The following is a 20,853-nucleotide window of genomic DNA, read 5'->3' on the forward strand; positions in this document are numbered from 1 at the left end:
CTCGGGGCAACAGTACTCATGACATCTCAAAGCACTGGTGGAGCTACCCAGTCCAAGGTCAAACCCTTGACCATAGCCATGAAGCAAAAGTGGCAGACTACTGATGTTTGGAATCATTGCAGAGACTCACCTGTGGGAGGACTGGAAATGACCCAGGCCGAGAAGGAGGCAGGGATTGAATGGCAGGCCAAGGGACGCAGGCATGCCTTGGGCAGAAGAGAGATCAAGGGCAGCAGCTGGAAAATCACTCTGCCTCCAAGAGCCTGGGCAGTTGGGGGCAGGAGACTGCTGTGATGGGGGCCGAAAAGCACTTTTGTGATGAGTTCATCAAAAGGGCTGGGGTCAGGAGCACAATAGAAGAGCAGTTGAGGTTTTTAATGATGCAAAAAAAAAAAAACAAAAACAAAAAAACTGTGCGGTTTCATTTCTGTAGATGAGCCCCTGCTGGGCATGACTGAGCCCTGCGTCTTCAAGCCAGGGCCTGAGGTTCAACAGATGAGCGTGTTCTTATTCCTGGGCCCAACAGGGTTTGAGCCTGTGAGCCAACAATGACACACTGCAGGTTTGGCTCTGAAAACCCAGCAGGTGGGAAGCTGGGACTGACAGCCCAGCGGGAGCCCCCGCAGGTAAACAGGCTTGGAAACCAGGGCTCTCTGCAATGCTAGAGGACCCTTCCTGCAAGTCAGAATCCTTGAGTAGTGCTCGATAGCTTGGGAGCCGGCAGCTCATTGCAATCAGAGTGGAGTGGCAAGAAGAGTTTCAGAGTGCGTCAGAAGGCAGCTCTTTCAAAATTTGATGCCACTTTTAATTCTTTCTAAGAAATAAACACTTGTGTATTCTCAAAGTTTCTTACCAAGTGAAAAGCTTCCTGTTTCATCAACCATTTAATGCATATTTCAAAACTACAGAAAAGTGTCAAACTCACCATGCACTTTCCATACCTCTGTCTCTGCAGTCACCATTATCTCTGAGTGAGCTGGTATAGGTCTCGGTGGGGGAGAGCAAGAGTAGGAGGTGGGGGTAATGTGCAGAACAACATCATCCTCACCAAACCTACCCTCTGTGGGGCAGCCAGGGCCTCGGGCCAGGGTCCCTAATGCTTGCTAGGAGGGGGATTTAGGGTGCTATAACCCTAGGAGCTGCCTTCCTGGATCCTGGGCCCTCGGTCTCCAGAGGATAACCTGCAGCCAGCCTTGTCTGAGCAGGCAAAGAGTCAGGCCTGTGGCCTGTCATTCACTGAGAAATGCAACAATAAGAGCAATTTGGAATGTGTCCTTCCCGTCCTAGCTGGCTTTGAAGCTTGCAAGCAACTCAGAAAACAATATGGTACCATCCTGCTTCCAAAAGGATGGATTTAAAAAAAAACAAAAAACAAAGAAAGCACATAAGCCATTCTGTCAATTTTTGTGGGCCAGCCTAAGCCTCAGGAAGATATTTGGACACCTTCTGACTCATAATACACTAGCCTCTGGCCCCCTCGCTTTGGCCTTCACCTTGCCAGTCCTGGGGCTCTAAGTGGCCACCATTCCAGGGATGAGCCACAGGCCTAGGGGCCTGGGGAGGAATGCCAGCAGCTTTCAGCACTGGGTAGGGCCCAGGTTTGCCTTTGTGCCAGTGAAAACTTCTGCATTTCTCATCCTGTCCTCTGCCTCTGCCTTCAAATCTGGTGCAGGGGACCTTGCCAGTCTCCTCCCTCTCTCCACCTGCTCAGCTTCATCCCCCTGCTCACCTTAACCACCACAGGGGGCAGGTGCCACTTAGAATCTCCAGACCCATCTCTCCAGCCTCCTCCTACAAACCCACCATGGAAACCTCCAGCGGCCCTGTTGTCCCCCGCCCCCCCCCGGCCTGGCCGCCAGCACACCTTGCCCAGTTGGTCAGAACCCCCAGACCAGCTCTAGTGGCATCACTACTAGAGTGATGCTGGGATGCCCCCACTACTGCCTTTGCATCACAGACCCCTGGCCTGGCCCCTGCCTCCCCTCCCAGGGACCAGCATGTCACCCTCTGGGTCTAGCCCAAGCTCAGAGTTGAGTAACATGTGGAAAGAAGCATTTTCAGGAAACCATGAAACATGCCTGCTTCTCCGGAAGCACTGGTCACCTTGATTACATTCTGCCAATGCACCCCCTCCCCGATCCATGACTCAGTGGGCAGTTAGCTCCTGTGGTCAGGTTGGACATTCCAGTCCTGCTGGGAGGTAACCATGCAGAACTCAGAGGCACTGGGCAGGGCCAGAGGGTTGCTCCTGCCAAGACAGCTGAAATGAGTGTTTGCTTCAGACCAGAGAGCGCCAGCAGCAAGGACGAGCGGTGGCTGCCTCTTGTGCTGGGCCCACCAGCCTCCAGCCGCACCATCCATCAATCCCCACCCCACTGGAGGTGGGAGGATGACTCCCTTGGTGCCCAGGAGGACACTAAGGCTCACAGGGCTTCCTTATTTTATGCAAGGTCATGCTGTCAGTGCCAGAGTCACAAGTCCACCCTGTTCCGGTTCCCCCACTCCTGGGACATACAGATAGCAACCCACTCATGTTGTCCTGGCCCTGGAGCTACACCTAATGATACCGGGCGAGGCTCTAATTGCTTCAGATGAATCAAATGAAAGTCCTTTTTCCCATTTTCTAGAGTCTCTGCTCAATCAAGAAGACCTTGTGAAGCAAGTGACCTAGTAAAGCCACAGCTACCCTGTGGGGTGCCACAAGTGTGGGAACCCAGGAGTGGCCCCTGCCCCAGCCCCGTCCTCCCTCATTTATCCATCGCAGTGCGTGCTCACATCCCAACAGGCTCCAGGTCACCTTCCAAGGGCATGGCCAGCCCTTGGTGGTTGGTGGTGGGAGGTTCCAGGCTGCCTTCTGACCCTCCCAAGAGCCAGGTTGGGCTGTCCTCACTGGGTGCCTCCACCTCCTGGCCTCTGACTGACCACCACCTGCCCACTGCCCAGGTCTTTGTGGCCAATGTGAAGACCACTCCCTTGGTGATGTGTCAGCTGGTGTGTGGGTGCTCCCAGCAGTGGGGCTCCTGGCTCCAGCACCCCAGGCCGAGTCCCCGACTTCAGCTCAGCAGCATCTCCCGGGCACTGCTCCTCCTCTTGTCCAGCAGGTGCTGGGGCACAAAGGCGGCCCCCTCCAGGCCACAGAGACTCACCTGGGTCTGTGGCCACTGGCTCTTCCTTCTCTCCCACCTGCATCCAAAGGGGACCATGTGGAAGTCAACGCAGAGTGGGGCAGGCGAGAAGGCAGCTGCTGCACAGTCATGGGGTGGCCGTGGGTGTCCAGAAGCCACCTTCTCAAGCCCACCCACCCCTGCACCTGTGGAAGAAATGGCCAGGGAAAGACCACAGCTGCCAGCAAATCTCACTCAAATGTGAAGAGGGTCACGGCCCTGGAGATGGCAGAGAGAAGAGGCAAGGGCCTGGTGGGCGGGATGGTGCCCCGGTGACCAGTGAGTGCCCCGGTAGACCTGGAGTCGCTGACAGAGCTGTTTCCTGGATCATTGGGAATAGCAAGGACACAAAACCAGTCTCTGGGTCCAGCCAAGAGGCTGAGGGGGAAAGCCTCCAGGGACAGAGGAGCCAGGGGGCTACAGAAAGGCTCTGAAAAGGAGGGGTCACGGCTCCGAGCCCCCAGGTTGAGTAGGGGAACCTTTTCACCTTGGGAATAATCTATAGGTACTGTTCCTAGTTTCCACATAGAGGCTGATCGGTTACGAGGGACATCTCCATGGAGATGTCACTGGCTCCATCATGGGGCTAGTGCAGGAGGCTCTCTGTTGCCACATTCTAGCTGCAGCCGCTTTGGGCCAGTGGCGGTCAGACTGTGGCCTGCAGCCTGCTTTTGTGAGTCCAGCTCTGTTGGCACAGGCCACACTCATCTCTGTCTGGTTTGCGGCTGCCTGCGTGCCGTCATGGCCGAGTGCACTGGCTTTGATAGAGGCCTTGGGGCTGCACACCCTGAACACTTGTTACCTGGGCCTTTAAGGAAACATTAGCCAAGTCCTGCCCTCTTGTAGTTCTGAACTTTTTGCTGTTGGGAAGGAGCTTTAAAGTCAAATCATATTTTATTTGGAATCACATGTTGAGAAACAGACCCAGCCTTCCCTCCTGAGGGCCAGAACCAGGGTCCAGCCCAGGTCACCTGTAGGTGACGAGCTGAACGAGGTGTGGCATGGGCAGGGTGGCAGGGTGGGAGGCTGAAGTGGCAGGAGGACATGGCCTCCAGGAGAGTGGCTCCGGGTCCTCAGGTTGAAGTGCTTGTGCAGCAGCTGCAGCCCCAGATGTGCCAACATCTGGCTCAGGATGCAGGTACACGAGCCCTTCCTGGCTCATCAGAGGTGGGCACATGCTGTGCTCAGTGGCGCCGGGTTCTTTCTGTGCTGAACAAGATGCCAAGGGAGTGCACAGTTCCACGCAGAGACCGTCTTCCCAGAGCGTTCGTCCTCTGCTTAGCCATGAGGAGGAGCCTCCGCAACTCAGGCCGTGGCTTCCTCGAATTCCTGCCCCATCACTCACGGGAGGAAATCCACCTTGGAGCCAGAGGCAGGAGCCTCTTTCTGTAGCTAGAGAAGTCCAGTGTGGACATGCAGAGATGTGCAGGGTTTACCCAGAGACCCGCTACACTTTCTGCTCTGTGCGTTCTGTGGAGCAGGTTGGTACGTCTCCGTCTCAGGAAAGAAGACTGAGTTTAAAATGGAAAGACCAAGAATGTTCTCTCTGGTATCTTTTACGTTGGGTCAGTTTTCAGATAATCATCATCTTCCTCCTCAGTTCAGAACAGGTGACGGTTAACAAAAGTGTGGGCCCTTGGGGTCCAGAGGCCACGCAGCTGTCTGGCCATGCAGGCCCGGGCGTCACACACCTCCCTCTCTGTCTCTCTCAGCCCTCAAGTCTGGACGACAGAAGAGGCAGCCGTCCCCGGTCCATGGTGCGGTCCTTCACCATGCCCTCCTCCTCCCGGCCCCTGTCCCTGGCGTCTGTCTCCTCGCTCTCTTCCGACAGCACCCCTTCCAGGCCGGGCTCCGACGGGTGAGTGCGCAGCAGGGGCCACCAGCCCCTGGGTGTTGATCGCACGGAGGACTTTGGCTCAGTGGGTTCTCTCTTTGAAACAGCCCCTCCGGACACTATGGCCATCGTGCCAACGTGGCCCTCAGGGTCTTGTGGTGGTTGGGAAGGGGTCCTCACTTCAGCTGGCCCTTGGGGCAAGGTTCCCATCGAACCTCAGACCGTCAGGTGGGTGGCGTCCTCCTGGGCCAGCCTCGGGAGCAGCATGCTGCCGCAGTGTGCGGGCCCTCTTCATCTCGCACTCACCTCCAGGTCGTCCCCAGGGCCCGGCTGGTGTGGTCCAGCCTGGCAGCCTCCGCTTGCCCACCAAGCTGGCTGGCACTCGGTGAGGCTCACATGGCAAGTGGCGTGTAGCCTCCTTTTATTTTGGAGAGAAGAACTTTATAGATTCACTTTTGTTTCTGATGAGTTAATTTTAAAGGGAAATGCAGCTGGGTGGGGAGATGCACACCTGAAATCCCAGTGGCTCTGGAGGCTGAGGCAGGAGTATCTCAGTTCAAAGCCAGCCTCAGCAACTTAGCGAGGAGCTAAGCAACTCAGTGAGACCCTGTCTCTAAATAAAATACAAAATAGGGCTGGGATGTGGCTAAGTGGTCGAGTGCCCCTGAGTTCAACCCCCGGTACAAAAAAAAAAAAAAAAAAAAGTGTGTCGGGGGGAAATACTGTTTAAGTTGAATACTTCTGAGAATGATCATCTGTCTGTCCTGTACTTTCCAGGACTGTTCTGGAAAATAGGAAGCATATTATCCTTTGTTTTCCCCATTTATTTTATGGTGGTAGACATCATAGAACTACCTGTGTCACCATTTTGAGGTTGAGTGTCGTCAAGTACACTCACATTATTGACAACTGTCACTACCACCCACCTCCAGAACTTTCATCTCATAAAACTGAAACTGTATCCTTGACTAAGACTCCTTTTCCGCCCTTCCCCTTCCCTGCCAGCAGCTACTAACACGTATGAGTGGCATTATGAGCCACGTTCTTTCTGCAAGACCTCAGGGGAGACCTATTCTTGCTCCAGAGAGCACAGAGTGACCAAGCGGGAACGTGAACCTACTCATGAGACTAGTTAACTAGCACTGAGCACACACTGTGGCTTTTGAATTACCTCAGATTACTGCAAAGACCTCAATGATGATCTCTTTGTGTGTTTTTGAGGAGAAACCATGTGGTTTGCAACCAGTCACCCTACCCAGCACAGCCTCCCTTCACCCGCCCACATACGTACGCTTCCAGAGAATCCCAAGGGACGGCTCAACCTTAAGTGTTCTTTGTTGCCAATGATTAATGTGCCCAGGAGAGAATTCCAAGCTATACCCACATTTTTTTCTGAACAATAATTTTTATCAGTCAGTGTCTGATATTTATAAGGCCAAAGCCATATGGAAATTCTCAATTTAGAGAGGTTTAAATCTTGTGTGCCTGTCACTTAGAACAAGACTGATACAGAAATTAAATGCAGCTGATCTTCCAGAGAATCTCCAGGCTAGTTAGGAAAAGGCTGGTGGCCCCTGCTGAGCACTCGTCTGTATTTCTGAGCGCTCAGGGTGAGGTAGGTAACGGCTATGGAGTTTTAGATGAGAAGGGTGCATTCAACGGACTCCACCCCAGCCTGCATTTGTTTAACCTTGAACTCATCTTTATTAGAGTTCAGATTTTTGTTCATTCTTGGAATTACCATCCTCCACTATCTAACTATCATGGCAAAAATGAGGTTTGGTCTCAAATGGCACAGGTTCCATGCAGAATGAAGCTCGCCCTGCCAGCAGTTGCTTCTCATAATGTGGAAAATCTAAAACCACCTGTCTTTCTCTTGGGTTTTTATTTGTGTGTGTGTGTGTGTGTGTGTGTGTGTGTGTGTGTGTGTGCCACTGGAACTGCACAGCATAGTTCTCTTCCTCAGCAGGAAGTCGTCCACTGTCCTTTCGTGCTCATTTAATTGTCTCAAGTTCTGCAAAACCTGGAACAAAATCGTGAAGATTTTGATGTTGCTTATAATGTATTAGATTTCATATTTAACACCAATAGCTGTAGATTTATTGGTTAATATGTATCCTGTTGCAAAGCCAGGTGTCTCAAAATGCTTTCAGGATTAAAGTCAATGTTGGTATATTTCATCAAACGTTTTTAATTTTTTAAACTTTTTATTATGGAATATATTCAGACATATACAAAGCAGGCAGAATAGTATAATGAGGCCCCGCCCCCGCATCAGCCAGCCTCAACAATTACCCACCCCTACACGCTCTTGTTCCCATCTGGACCTACCCACTCCCACCATATACTTGATTTTGCAGTAAATTTCAAAGATCGTATTTTATTCACAGACATTCCAATTTGAAGTTCTAAAAGGTAAGGACTCCTTTTTAGCAAATAAAACTATGTCACTTCATGACCACACAGAACATTAACAGGAATTCCATATTATCAGGAGACAGTGTTCATTTCTCGTTGTCATAAACATTTTTTGAAATAAGAGCAAAGCAGGTCCTTAATTTGCATTTTGGTCGCTATTAACTCTTTATGTCTCTCTTAATGCACTTAAATTTTTTTCTTCCTTGTAATTTACCCGTTGAAGGGTCAAGGTGCCACGTCCTATTGTGTCCCTTTGCTGGTTGTGTGCCCTGCAGGGCTGTTGACATGTATCTGTGTCCTCCACTTTCCTGCATGCTGGACCAGAGGGCTTCCCAGCTGCACGTTCTTCCATTCAGCACATCAGAGCAGGCTTCTCTGTTTGGGTGATGTTAACAGCCACAGTCAACACCTAGGCCAACACCATTCCTGTTAGACACACCCTATCAACAGACCCGACTGCATAGCCCTGTCAGGAGGGAAGATCAAGAGGCAGGAGGTGTGATTCTTGCTCTCTGCCTCTGCATCTGTGTCTTCAGTGGACTTTAAATGCAGTTTTGTGAGTGCCCATCAGAGGGTTGCTTTCCAAGGGTCACATTCCACGTCGGGGAGCCGGGCTGGGGTTGGTGCCGTGGCTTTGTTCCAACTGTCCTGATCAGAATAAGTTTAAGAGAAAGCACAACTAAGACAAAACAGTGACCAGCTTTCTCACTGCCCTCCTCGTGAAGCCACTGTCCCCTTGAAGGGGTCAGTCGATTCTGCAAGGTGGAGGCAGTCAGGTGTGGAAGTTGCTGTGAGGGTGGAGAGCGCCAAGGCCCAGCTTGAGGTCTGGCTGGGTCTCACTGCAGGGCTTGGATTTTGCCCTTCCACATGGCTTGGAGACCACCTGGACTTTGGGCACCTAAGGTATGGACCTCCTCCTGTTGACCTCCTCTTGACCATGTGGAACTGATGTGGAGACCACAGTTTAAAAAGACATGTTTGATGTACAATTATCATGCACCAATAAAAAAATGTTGTGGGGGACATGTTTGTCAGAAATCAGGATGCAGGCTCTTTCTCATGTGACTGGTGGAGTATAATTCCATTAAGAGATCACACATTTTTTTAAATTTGTTTTTTAGTTGTTGATGGACCTTATTTTATTTATCTTTATGTGGTGCTGAGAATTGAACCCAGTACCTCCCACATGCAAGGCTCTACCATGGAGCCTCAACCCAGCCCCAAACACACATCTTTTTAAGTGCTATTTTCCATGTGCTATATTTTGACAACAGAATGTGCCAGTAGTAATAAGACCTTGCCTATAGATTATGCTGTAAGTTCTTCAGGTGTTTTCATGCTTTTGACCATTTTGGCCCTCTCTCCCCACTCCTTTCTCAAGCAGAAGCTGCAGATCAGGGAGATTCCCATCTTATTATTGCACCCATTTCTCTCCTTCCTGTTGTGACCTGCTAGGAGGAAGAACCCGGTGGGCATGTGCTGAGACGGCCATCTGCAGGGGAGCAGCTGTGTGTCACGGTGTGCTTTCTAGCCTGGGGCCATGTGCCTTACAAACTAGCACAAGAGTCACCTACTCAGTAACCACCAATGGGACTTGTCACCAACCTCAGTCCCTTCATGAGAACATGAGACCTGTAGCATAAAGTCACAAGGATGTCAAGGCCCACGAGCAGGTACCAGGCTCAGATCCTGGTCTTTGGTCTCTGGCTCACTTGTGACTGAAAACTCAGGGGCACCTCCACGCATCTGTGAGCTAGAATTCCCACTGAGTCATCCAAAGGGCTTGTACCTGGAAGCCACCCCTATATCTGTCATCAGAGAAACTTGGTCAGAAGTAAGCTACCAGAAATTTCTTCTCATTGGCATCTGCATATTTTTCCTTGTTGTATATCAGGAAATTCTAAGTATACCCAGAATACCATCATAAATCAACAAAAGTTCTCAAGGTCATCGTAGAATGTCCACCCGTCGTCACATTTCCCTGTGTCCTCTGAGTGTTCCTTTTCTGTTTTTTACTTCCCTGGGATCATGGACGGTGCTTACGCTGGGCACCCAGGGTCTGACTCTCCTAGCCTCTCTTTGCGGTCACTCCTCTCCTCCTGGAAGCCTGCAGGCCTTCTGCCCCCCGTGCCTGTGAGTGGCCTTGCAGACCCTGCAGGGGAAGAGCCACTGCTCTCCTGGGAGACCACATAGATTCCCAAAATTCTTCCTTTTAGGTTTGCCCTGGAGCCTCTGCTGCCAAAGAAAATGCACTCCAGGTCCCAGGACAAGCTGGACAAGGACGACCCAGAGAAGGAGAAGAAGGACAAAAAGAAGGAAAAACGGAACAGCAAGCATCAGGAGATATTTGATAAGGAATTTAAACCCACCGACATCCCCCTGCAGCAGTCCGAGGCCGTGATCCTCTCAGAAACGGTAACGTTCTGCAGGGGGATCTGGACCTGCCTTGCCCCCCAGTAGCTGATGGGACTGTAACTGGAGAACCTAGGGTCCCCCTCAACCCTAACCATGAATAACTTACCCAGTAGGCCATCGGAAGGCCAGAGGCGAGGCCTCTTTCCTCGGGAGGGAGGATGCTTGTCTTCCCATTCCTCCTCCGTCCTGAAGGGGCTCAGGTGGGTGGTCTCCAGCAGGGCCCTGGCCTTCCTAGGCTCTTTGTCCTGCCGTTGGACTTGGGTCCCCCGTGCGTCCTGGTATCCCAGCGGAGGCGCAGGCTTGCTCTTGCTGTCAGAAAGGCCTGCTGCGTGTCAGCTAGTGCCTCTCCCACGCCCCTTCCTGACCAGAAATCTCTGAGCCATGGTTATGCCCGAGAGCTGCAATTCACTCAGCCAGCCCCTGGCCTCTCGATTCCACCAGCTGACCTGTGCTCCTGGTTATCCTCCCACCTCTTCCACTCCACATCCAAAATCTCTCGACCATCATTGATAAGGATTTGCTGGGACTTAGTAGGACATGTGCAGATCCTCGTGAGTGCCCTCCATTCCAGGCCATGACATCACAGGGCCTGCTATCCTGGGCAGGCTGGGGCTGTGCCTCCCAGAAGCACACCACAGTCTTTGGGATCCAAGGGAAAAAATAAGGCCCAGACTGCTTCAGAAAGTGCTGTTTGGGGAGCAGAATGAAAATCAAGAGATGGTCTCACAGGCTGTCAGTTTGAAGATGAGGTCGGGCTTGCGGCCACCTTCCCCTGAAGACAGATGGGCATTTGCCTCTCAGCGGCCAATAGTCATCTTCCTGGGTGGCTCCTGACCCAGCCAGCTCTGTCTTGGCTGTGATTAAAAGGTTGCCTCATCAAAGGGCTCAGAAGGGACTAAAACTTTAATCAGACATACTTACCCGCTTGTTTGTGTCTCAACCACCAGAGAATAATGTCCATCTCTAACTGCAGTCACATGCTGCTTGCCTGTCTGGAGGCACAAGGCAGAGGCCTGAGCCTTGACATGGCTTAGGAAGGCACGCACCCTCTGAGGCCTGTGGACATGTGCTCTGACTGCTGCTAGGCTACAGTGTCTCAGTGACGCAGGCAACTGGCCAAGAACTTCAACTCAGGAGGCACTGGCCGAGGCTAGCCCTCTGGGGTCAAGCATCGAGACTTAGAGATTTCTGATGCCAGTGCTGAGGAGGCTGAGGCAGGAGGATCACAAGTTTGAGGCCAGCCTGATCAACTTAGGAAGACTCTGCCCCAAAATAAAGTACATGTAGCTCAGTGGTAGAGAGTTTAATCTACAGCACTGCACACACACACACACACAAAGAAGACAGTGATGTTTCTGATGAACTGTCCCTGTGTTCTCTGTCCACTGTCCTGGAAAGCTGGGGTACCAGTGCCCCTAGCAGGCCCAGATCTCCACTGTACGAGTCTCATGTGTTTTTACTCAAGCTCCATGGACAGAAGGCCTCTGAAGGGGAGCTGTGTGCAGAGTTGCACCATCCAGATGTGTGCAGAGTCCCAGGACAGGGTGCTGTGCCTCCGCAGTGAGGTTTCCATCCCTCCTGATGGTGCCCCTTCGAGGACACCTGCAAACACAGGGCCAGGTGCAACAGCACCAGGGCCTCCCACACTGGCTCTAGGCACCCTCAGCAGATCCACAGGAACCCAGCAGGGTCAGAGCACAGAACCCTGACCTCACAGTTAGCATCTGACCAAGGCGCAGAATGACCATGGCTGCAGCACCAGGAGGCCAGGAATCCTGACAGTAAGCAGTCCAGCTAGGTGTCTGTGCCCGAGGGGCCTCCTCTCCAAGGCACAGGTGCTGGCAAGGTCTGCAAGGACAGCTGGGCTCCATGGAGGGTGGGGAAGGAGGGCCAGGGCTGCCTTGGAGGGTGCTTGACTGGGGAGAAGCTGCAGTTCCTTCCTGGGTGACCCCAGTGCCCCCTACTGCCCCCTGGGCTCCTAAGGTTGCCAATGCCCTCCCCATCCCCCTGGGCCTCCCCAGCTTCTGCAAAGGTTTCCTCCTCGCTCCTTGGGGCTGGGCCCACCTTGATCTGAAAGGTCAATAATTAATTTCATGACCTTTACTTGAGCCTCTCTGAGCTGGACCTCCTGACTGCCATCCGCGTCCCCCCATAAAGCCTCCTTGCACTCTCTGACTCAGAACGTGCCCCCTGTGGGATGGGCAGGGAGGAGTGGGAGGAGCTCGTGACAGTGTGCATGTCCACCCACGTGCCCAGGCCTCTCCCAGTTCCTCTAGCAGGGAGGCTGCCAGACTTGGCCTTCTTGCAGAGGAGGGGTGACACCTGGGCATGGCCCCCATGGCCACAGGTGGTTCTAAAATGGATTTCTCCTTACCAGATGGGCTACCCCTTCCCGGGCCCAGCCCCCTCTCGCCAGCCTCCTAACCTCCAGACTGGCTCTGGCCTTGATGGTTCTTCTGGGGCAGATACTGCAGCCTACCTGCTCTTGAGCGCCTGAACCAGCTCAGCCCACCCACCAGGCCCCTGGATCAGGCTGCAGCAAGCCCAGAGCCCCACCTGCCACCCTTCCTGGGGGACAGTCTCCACTCCTGCTGTTCGGCGGGGTTAATAACTTTTCTGATTACTCCTTCCACAGAGTATTTTGTAATTGTTCATGTTCCCTGAGGCCTAATGATCTGCGAACAGTTGTAAGAAATGTATAAATTAAATTTACTGATGTAACAAAACACAGGGAAGGGCTCAGGTGGGGAGAAGTCAAGTGCATCCAGAAGTCGGGAATGAGCAGGAAGGGGAGAGGAACAGAATTCCTGGTGGCGCAGCAGAAAAGAAACAAAGGAAGGGGAAGCAGAAAGCCCACAGGAAGCCGCTGGACTTGGTCCCTTCCTGACCCTTGGAGGCGCCCTGGATGTCTCACTCGGCATCTGAGTGGCTCACCGTGCTGCTCTGGGACATTCTGTTCCAGATGGCTGTGCAGGGGGACAGTAGATGAGCGTGAGCTCCATGTTGTGGGGGGCTCAGACAACAGAAGCCTGTTTCCCCTGGTTCTGAGGGCTGAAGTCCAAGATCAAGGTGCTGTGGGGTTGCTTCCTTCTGTGGCTGTGAAGGAGAATTCGGTCCTCACCTTCCCCTAGTCCTGGTGGTTTTCCAGTGTCCTTGGTGGTCCTTGGTGTAAAAACATCAGCCACCTCTGCTTAAGTCTTCCCATGACACTTTCCCTGTTTTATAAGGACCAGTCGTATTGCACTAGGGTCCACCTAAGGACATTGTCTACCTGGATCAGTTCTAAAGCCCCTGTTTTCAGATACACGTTCGGGGCTCTGGGGGGCTAGGACTGCAGCAAAGGAATTTGGCGGGGAGACGACTCGGTCCATTGCAGGCCTAACTGTGCTTTTCCTGTTCCTCCAATGTAGATAAGTCCCCTGCGACCCCAGAGACCGAAGAGCCAGGTGATTAGCATCATTGGAAGTGAAAGGCGCTTCTCAGTGTCCCCGACGTCACCGTCGTCCCAGCAAACACCCCCTCCAGTCACACCAAGGGCCAAGCTCAGCTTCAGTGTTCAGTCCAGTAAGTGGAGCGTTGCCTGCACTGGACACAGACTGTGCGTTGCTCTGGGACCCCCTGATGGATGGCTCCACAGTGAGGACCCCTTCTCCAGACAGCAGATGGGATGGAGAGTGTGGGCTATGGAGGTCCCTGGGATGAGCACCTGCCTGACCCATGGGATGTCCCTGGGTGTGGGATGTCCCTGGCATGGGCTGGGGATCTGGACTCCAACCAGTCAGGCCCAGCCCAGTCCAGGGCTGCAGAGCTCCGCAGGCAGAGTGCAGGGGTCTGTTCAGGCTCTGTGCTCTCCTTGGAGGGACTTGACAGGTGCAGGGGCAGCCCCTTCCCTTATCACCAGGTCCTGAGGCATTCCAGGGTCCTGGGCCTTCTGCATCTGGGAGGAATGCGGAGTGAAGAAGCTCTTCCAGGTGGGACGGAAGGCAGAGCAGCAGAACTTATTTTTTCTGGTTTGCACCAATTTCTACAGCTGCCACACAAATTACCATAAAGGGGGTGGCTCACACTGACGGAGCGTACTCTCACTTGGTTCTGGAGGCCACAGTGTGAAATCAAGGTGTTGGCAAGCGGGATCCTGTGTGGGCTCTGGGGGAGGATCCGGTCCAGGACTGCTCCCCACCTTCCGGCTCTGGCAACCCCTGATGTTCCTGGGCTGTGGCCCATCACTCCAGTCTCTGCCTCCCTGCCTCCCCTGCACCTTCTCCTCTCATAAGGACACCAGTCACTGGATATAGGGTCCACCCTAAGTCCAGGATGATTTCATGTCAAGATCCTTAACTGATTACACCTCTGAAGACTAGGTCCAAGTAAGGTCACACTCAGAGGTTCTGAATGGACCTTGTAGGTCCACATCTTGGAAAGATACTACCCAACCCACGACAAGTGGTAACCAGCTCTTCACCACTAAGCTCAGACCCATCAGAGAGGAGGAATCCTGACAGGGAGGAGCAGGGTGAGGGCCACAGCAGAACAGGGAGCCTGCTCCTTCCCGGGGCCGCCAGGCAGGAGAGCACTACCCTATAGGGGGGTTGTGAGGCAGAGAACAAGTGTCCTTTGTGCCTGATTTTCTTCCTGCTAAAAGGGGAGCAGCCTTGTCTCTGGAGACCGTCAGGTGCTGAGTGTCTTGTCCACATAAGCAACTTAGTGAGCCAAGGGTGTCTGGGCATGGGATAGAGAAGGGCTCAAGGGGCCTCTCCACAGCCTTATGCTATTACTACATGATCTTTTTTGAAAAAATGGTTTTTATTAGAAGAGGCACCATTACAATGATTTCAGAAGATAGTCTGGTGGTTCCCCAAAGGTTAAGTGTAGCATTACCATATGACCCAGCAATGCTAGTACGAGGTCTGCACCCCCAAAGAATTGAAAACCGGGGTCAAACAGGTATTTTTATGTGAGCATTTGTAGCAACACATTCACAGTAGTCAAAAACTGGAACAACTCAAGTGTCCATCAGCTGATGAGCAGATGAATAAAAGGTGCTTTCCGAGAAGTATCTGTGCAAGAGAACACTATTCAGCCATACGAGAGGCGTGGCGCTCCCACGCAGGCTGCCACCTGACAAACCTGGAAGACAGTGAGTGAGTGGAATGAGACATCATGACGGGGCCTCGGGACTCTGCTCGTGTGAGGTGTCTAGGATGGCAGGCCTGTGGGGGCAGAAAGCAGAGCAGAGGTGTCCAGGTGCTGGGGGCGGGAGGTGGTCACTGCCTGACGGCTGCACCATACTGTTAGTATGATCCACACCAGTGAACTGTGCACTGAAAGATGGTCAAATCAGCAAATTTTATGTCACGACTGTTCTTCCACTATCCAACCCACAGTCACCACTCCTGAGGACAGAGCCTCTTGGAAGCCTCCTTCCTGCCCTCCCCACTGCAGGGCAGAGCTTCCTTGTCCCCCAGGGCAACTCTTCTGAGGAAGGATCTGTCGTCAGAGGAAGCACTGGGGAAACTTTTGAGTCACACTTCAGAGTTTCACTTTCTCTCTTTGATGTGAAAGAAAATGAATCGCCCCCAAGAGGCAACCAGGAGTTGAGGAGGCACCTGCCTGATGACCCAATGGAGAGGCCTTCTCTCCCGTCACTTTATCCATCAACTTTACACCTATGTAAAGCAGCAGCCACAGTGACCGTGACCCCCGACACCTTCGTGTCCCAGGGTGGGGGTTGTCCTGGTGAGAGTGGAAAGTAGGTGGAGGCTGTGTGTGGCTTTGCTTGAGGGAGCTCTTCAGGCAGGGGGGTGCAGGCTGGGGACCGAGCCCTGGGTCTGCAGGCAGTGAGGGCAGGCCCTGGACAGGGCCCTGGCTCTGTAGACAGGGAGAGCAGGCCCGGGACGGGGCCCTGGGTCTGTAGACAGGGAGGGCAGGCTGGGGACAGGGCCTTGGCTCTGCAGGCAGGTAGGGCAGGCTGGGGACAGGGCCCTGGCTCTGCAGGCAGGGAGGGCAGGCTGGGGACAGGGCCCTGGCAGGGTTTGAAACACCACAGTCCTAGGCAGTGCCCATGACACCGACCGTGCAGATGCTTCCAAAGTAAAGGGGCCCCAGCAGGGGAGGGGAGGGACCATGTTGACATGTGTTTTCACAGCAGATTCCTCACTTTAAGCTCTGGTTTTAAACTTGCTGTCTCCTTTCTAGAATATTCCACCAGAAGGGAATTCCAACTTTGTGTTCTCTACCCCTCCCTGCCCTGTGCTCTGCTGAAACATGATCCTGCAGGAGAAGCTGTTGCTGCACAGAGACCCAGGAGCAGCCCTGTGAGCCATCAGCTCATAAGGGTGTCTGTCTCGTTCTAATCAGATCCCGCTCTCCTAGGTCTGGAGCTGAACGGCATGACCGGGGTGGATGTGGCTGATGTCCCGCCCCCTCTGCCTCTCAAGGGCAGCATGGCAGACTATGGGAATCTGATGGAAAACCAGGACCTGATGGGCTCGTCAACACCTCCGCCCCCTCCTCCACACCAGAGGGTAAGTGGGGGTCTGGGACCCAGGACTGTGGTGACTCCTCTCCTGGGATCTCCTTCCAGAGGACAGCAGGTTTGCTTTGGGCTGATGGGATAAATCATATGATGGACAGTTTGCTTTGGTGGACGTGTTGAGGACTGTGCCAAGACCCACGGTCCTGCGTCATGATCAGTAACTGCAGGGAACCGCACAGCCAGGGCTGCGCCCAGGAGGAAGAGGAGGAGGAGGAGGGACAGGCGCTCCAAACAGCCATACGGGCCACCCCTCTGCAGGGGCAGTGCTGGTGAAATCTTGATTGCAGAGCAGCTTTCCTACTGAGGGGTCTGTGTGACTGGAGTTGCCATGTGGTCCCCAGGGGTGGTGCACACCCACCGTGCACCTGCCTGGCCCCAGAGGAGCTCTGTCCCTGCAGTTCCCCGGAGGGACGTCGCCTTCACATTGGCGGCTCCTGGGCTGCTACAGGCCCTGGCTGCTCGGAGGATCTGCAGAGGGAGCCAGCTTGACTTCAGGCTGGGCACGGCTGCCCCTCACAGTGCCCCCAGCCTTGGCGCCCTCTGCACCGTGGCCTGGAGTGACCTGGCTGCCTCCAGACCAGCGCCAGGACACTGTTTTGTCATCAGTCCTGTCTGAGGTGTTCCTGGGCCTTTCCCAAGGCCAATCTTGGCGAAGAGTCTCAAAAAGCCATCTGAGCCAGGGCCTCTGTGCCAATTGCTGGTTCTAGAAGCATCCTTCTAGGGCCACCACACTGCACTCTGGGCTGTCATGGCTGATGTCATGTGTCCCTCACCCCCATACTTCCGGCCAGTCCCCGCCACCGGCTGCTCAGGGCCTGGGTTCTGCAGCAGCCCGCGGAGGGAGGAGGCCTGTGTGTGACCTACGCGGGAGCGGAGAATGTCCACTGCCATGCTATTTGCAGTCTTATAAAATCAAATCAGCTCAGTCTGAAGAGTAAATATCCCTGTTCATGTTTGTGCAGTGGTCGTATTTTTCGCTCTTCAGCCTCCATAAAGTAATTACAGGGCTGCAGAACTCCCGCCGAGCGTTGAGGACACAGGGGTGAAGTGGCCGCCGGAGGTGGGCCTTTCCCTTCACAGATGTCGTGAATTCTGCATGCCATGTCCCTTTCTCTCTTTCCTTTTTCTGTTTTTATGGGGACTCTTTCCCTGAGCACTGCTCATCTTTCATCTTTCCTGTGCGAGAGCAGGAGAGAGGGCGTTGGCCAACAGTGTCTTTTTGATTATTCCTTTTGTATAAGAGAACTAAGTACGGGGCATCCTCCTGGACATTGAAAGAACAGGGGACTCTCCTGAGTGCCATTTACATAGGCGCTGTCCCCACAAAGATGTCATAGTGGGGAACCGGCCCTGGAGGAGGGACCAGGTTACCCTGAAGGGGGCTTTCCGGGAGGCGGAAAGGGCTCATTGCACCCTCTGTAAACCCGACCTTCTCTGGCCCTTGTGACCACATGTTAGCACCAAAGGAGACAAGGTCCAGGGCACCCAGTCTTGTCTGGGGGGCTGTTTTCTTAATGGCTTGACAGATCACGTCTTTGTTTTCACTCTATGTTTTAAATCAAGAACGTCTCCCAGGTCCCTACACTAGTAAACTCAAAGTTCTGAACTTAGAACCACTCCCAGGTCCATTTTGGTTACAGATCATCTCAGGGGTAACATTTCACTGTCGTAGTGTCTTGGGAACGTCCTTCTGAGGGTGCCCTGTGCAGTCGATCAAGTGGAGGACTGTGTGTGTGTGCGAGCTCTGGTCAGTCCACACAGGGCGTGGACTCAGGTGACTTGCCCGACTCTCTCTGCTCCTTGTTTCCTGTTAATGTCCTTGAGTGCGAGAGCGTGTTAGGTGACAGGCTGGTGGCCCGGGTGCTGTAACTGGCCACTGCCCTCCCTGGGGTGCCACCTTGAGCTGTTTAGGATGATGCTCATCGTCTGCCGTGGGGGTGATCAACAGCTCCTGCCACTCTCTTCGGTGGCCTCAGGCTTTCAGGCAGCTCTGCCTCTGGCTGCTGCTGCTTTAAGCTGTCATCTCTTTCACGATGGCGCTAAGGACCAGTCACCTGAGCTGTCACCCTGCTCGGTGGTGAGCAGCCCAACACTCATGTGGCCGCCAAGGGCATCTCTAGCGTAGTCCGTCTGGCCTGCTCGCTCCCGAGGCCTCCCAGCGTGGCTTTCCCCTGTGATCACACCACCGGGGTGGCCAGACTCCCGGGGGGCATCACCTGCTCGTCCCGACCTTGGAAAGACTGTGGGTCCGTAGTTCACGTTCCTTTCTAGGACGGCTATGTGTCACGGCTGCAGATCTGCTTGGCTCTGCTCAGCACCGGGCGTCCTTGCAGTTACTTGTGTGTGAATCGGAGGAGCCTGGGCAGGGGGGAGAGACGCCGGGGCCACCGCTCTGCTCTGGAGAACGTCTTTTCTCACATTCTGCTCCACGCCAGCCCCGCTGTGAGCCTGAAGACCGCCCTCACCCTGAAGTTGGCTGGGGTGCTCTGACGCCTCGTCCAGCCTGCTCTGCGGAGGGTGTGCTCCCGCCCCCTGACCTGCTCGCGTCTCCATTCATTCCTTCGCTCCTCGCTGGTTCACGCTGACCCAGCCCTACGGAGACTCACTGGTCAGGTGTCTGGAGGGGCAAGAGGGTCCCAAGCACCGTAGGGCAGAGCTGCCGTAGTCTGTCACACGGCTGACGCTCCGTTAGGACGGGTGTTTCTCTGTCAGCTCTACAATCATGAGTCCAAGTTCTTTCTGTGAATCTGAGGCCATCTTTGGCCTGTGGGCCTGTCCAGCCGGCCACCTGGTTTTGTAAATAAAGTGTTGTGGCCCTTCCCTCACATACGGCCCCTGGCTGCTTTCCGGCCTCAGCAAAGACCATGAGCCCATGGAGCTGGAGGTGTTGAGCTTCCGGTCCTTTCCAGGAGCAGCCTGTGACCCTGGCTCTCCGCCCGGCAGGAGGGTGTCCCCTGGAGAGCATCGCCGAGGACACAGAGCACCTGCTAGGTGAAAAGCACACGGCCATGCCAGCCACATGGTGGAGGTGCTGCTGCCCAGGCCCGCAGGCTTGGTGAAAAGTGCTCGGCTTGGGTGTCCTGGTCCTGCCAGCCCTGAGCCAGCCAGTGCAGGGCAAGCCCCCCCCCACTGTGCCATGAGCCCACGTGGAGACGGGAGCTTTCTGTGGGAACATCAGTCATGTGACTTCTTCCTCCTGTTTTCTAGCATCTGCCACCTCCGCTGCCCAGCAAAACCCCCCCGCCTCCCCCGCCCAAGACGACCCGCAAGCAGACGTCGGTGGACTCGGGGATTGTGCAGTGAGAGCCGCGAGGCGTCCGTCTGTCCTCCCCTCCTCGCCTCTGTCTGCTGTTTACCTCACGGGCCGCCCGTGTCTCCTCTTCACTGCTGTGGCTTTTCCGTCAAAGGAGTTGTTGCTACCGTGCAGCCAGTGGCCCTTAGCGTCATGGCGGTGACGGGGACAGGACATCCACCGAGTGTATCACAGCTGGGCCCCGAGTGTGGCGCCATGGAGAGAGCCTCAGTCTGCCCGAGCGTCCTTTCTTTTTGTGCCAAATGACTTGGGTCAGCAGGAGCTCGGCTGATCCGAGGGTGGGAGACGGCACCCTGAGCAGGCGCACGGCGCTGTGTGGAGGATCCTCGTCCTCTCGGCCCTGCTTTTGCTCGCGGGCTGTGTGGCCAGCCCCTCCTGGCTGCACTGTGTCCCTGTGCCCTGGTTGACTCCACATTCCACCTACGTAGGCAACTCAGTTCAGCCTTTCCAGGGCAGTTCCTCATTTCTCTTGGTATAATTTAAAATAGGATATTTCTCAGCTACTGAACAGTTACTAATTTATGGGGCAGAAACGACATTAAGAATACTGGATCAAATATGAGTCTAGCAAAATTGAATTTCCACTCTATCGTGAAAAAGAACGTGTATGCCACACGTAAGACAGTCTCCGTGGGATGGATTACTTGCACCCTGGTTCTGTACAGAAGTTTGTATATATGATGGTTCCTACGACTTGTCTTAATTTTTGCGGTCCTTCTGTTGATTGTAATAGACATCTGCAAAGGATTCTCAGTCCGTGTTTTTAATTCCTAACTTCTGGAAATAAAAAAAACACACGCAAAAATTCAATCTTGTTTTTCAGAGCTCCAAAGTCCTGAAAATGTTGGTGGACGATGATTTTTTAAGGACTAACTTTATATAACCTAATATTTTATTCTATCATCTATATTTTTTTATTCACCATGATCATGATACTCTTCTAGTAGGCTTCAAAGTTAATCATTGACAATGAAAAATAAAATGTTATTTAAAAAAAACTCAGTGTCTACTGATTTTGTCTTTATCCTTTAATCTCAAGTACAAATGCGACTGTCTCTGTTCTAGTGTCTCAAAGATGAACTCGTGTGTCTTGATCGCCTCTGATTTGGAGCCCGCTAGAGAGCACCCGGGTCCCTCTGTGTCTGTGTCCTGGCCACAGGAGCAGGCACTCGGA

The 20,853-nt window shown here is 53.7% G+C and overlaps 1 protein-coding gene across 2 annotated transcripts in view; it reads left to right on the top strand.

Annotated features, from left to right (window-relative positions):
- Dock1 (dedicator of cytokinesis 1) overlaps nt 1-20,640 on the top strand; it is a 447,303-nt gene extending 426,663 nt beyond the window's left edge. For both annotated transcript variants that reach the window (XM_077105459.1, XM_077105460.1), the window contains exons 48-52: nt 4,877-5,022; nt 9,633-9,831; nt 13,242-13,395; nt 16,204-16,355; nt 19,574-20,640. In XM_077105459.1, coding sequence (XP_076961574.1) covers nt 4,877-5,022; nt 9,633-9,831; nt 13,242-13,395; nt 16,204-16,355; nt 19,574-19,669 — 747 coding nt within the window. In that variant the 3' untranslated portion in view covers nt 19,670-20,640. The remainder of the gene's footprint in view (nt 1-4,876; nt 5,023-9,632; nt 9,832-13,241; nt 13,396-16,203; nt 16,356-19,573) is intronic.
- The last annotated feature ends 213 nt before the right edge of the window (nt 20,641-20,853 follow it).

This window comes from Callospermophilus lateralis, chromosome 15 (assembly GCF_048772815.1).
Source record: "Callospermophilus lateralis isolate mCalLat2 chromosome 15, mCalLat2.hap1, whole genome shotgun sequence".
Classification (NCBI taxonomy): Eukaryota; Metazoa; Chordata; class Mammalia; order Rodentia; family Sciuridae; genus Callospermophilus; species Callospermophilus lateralis.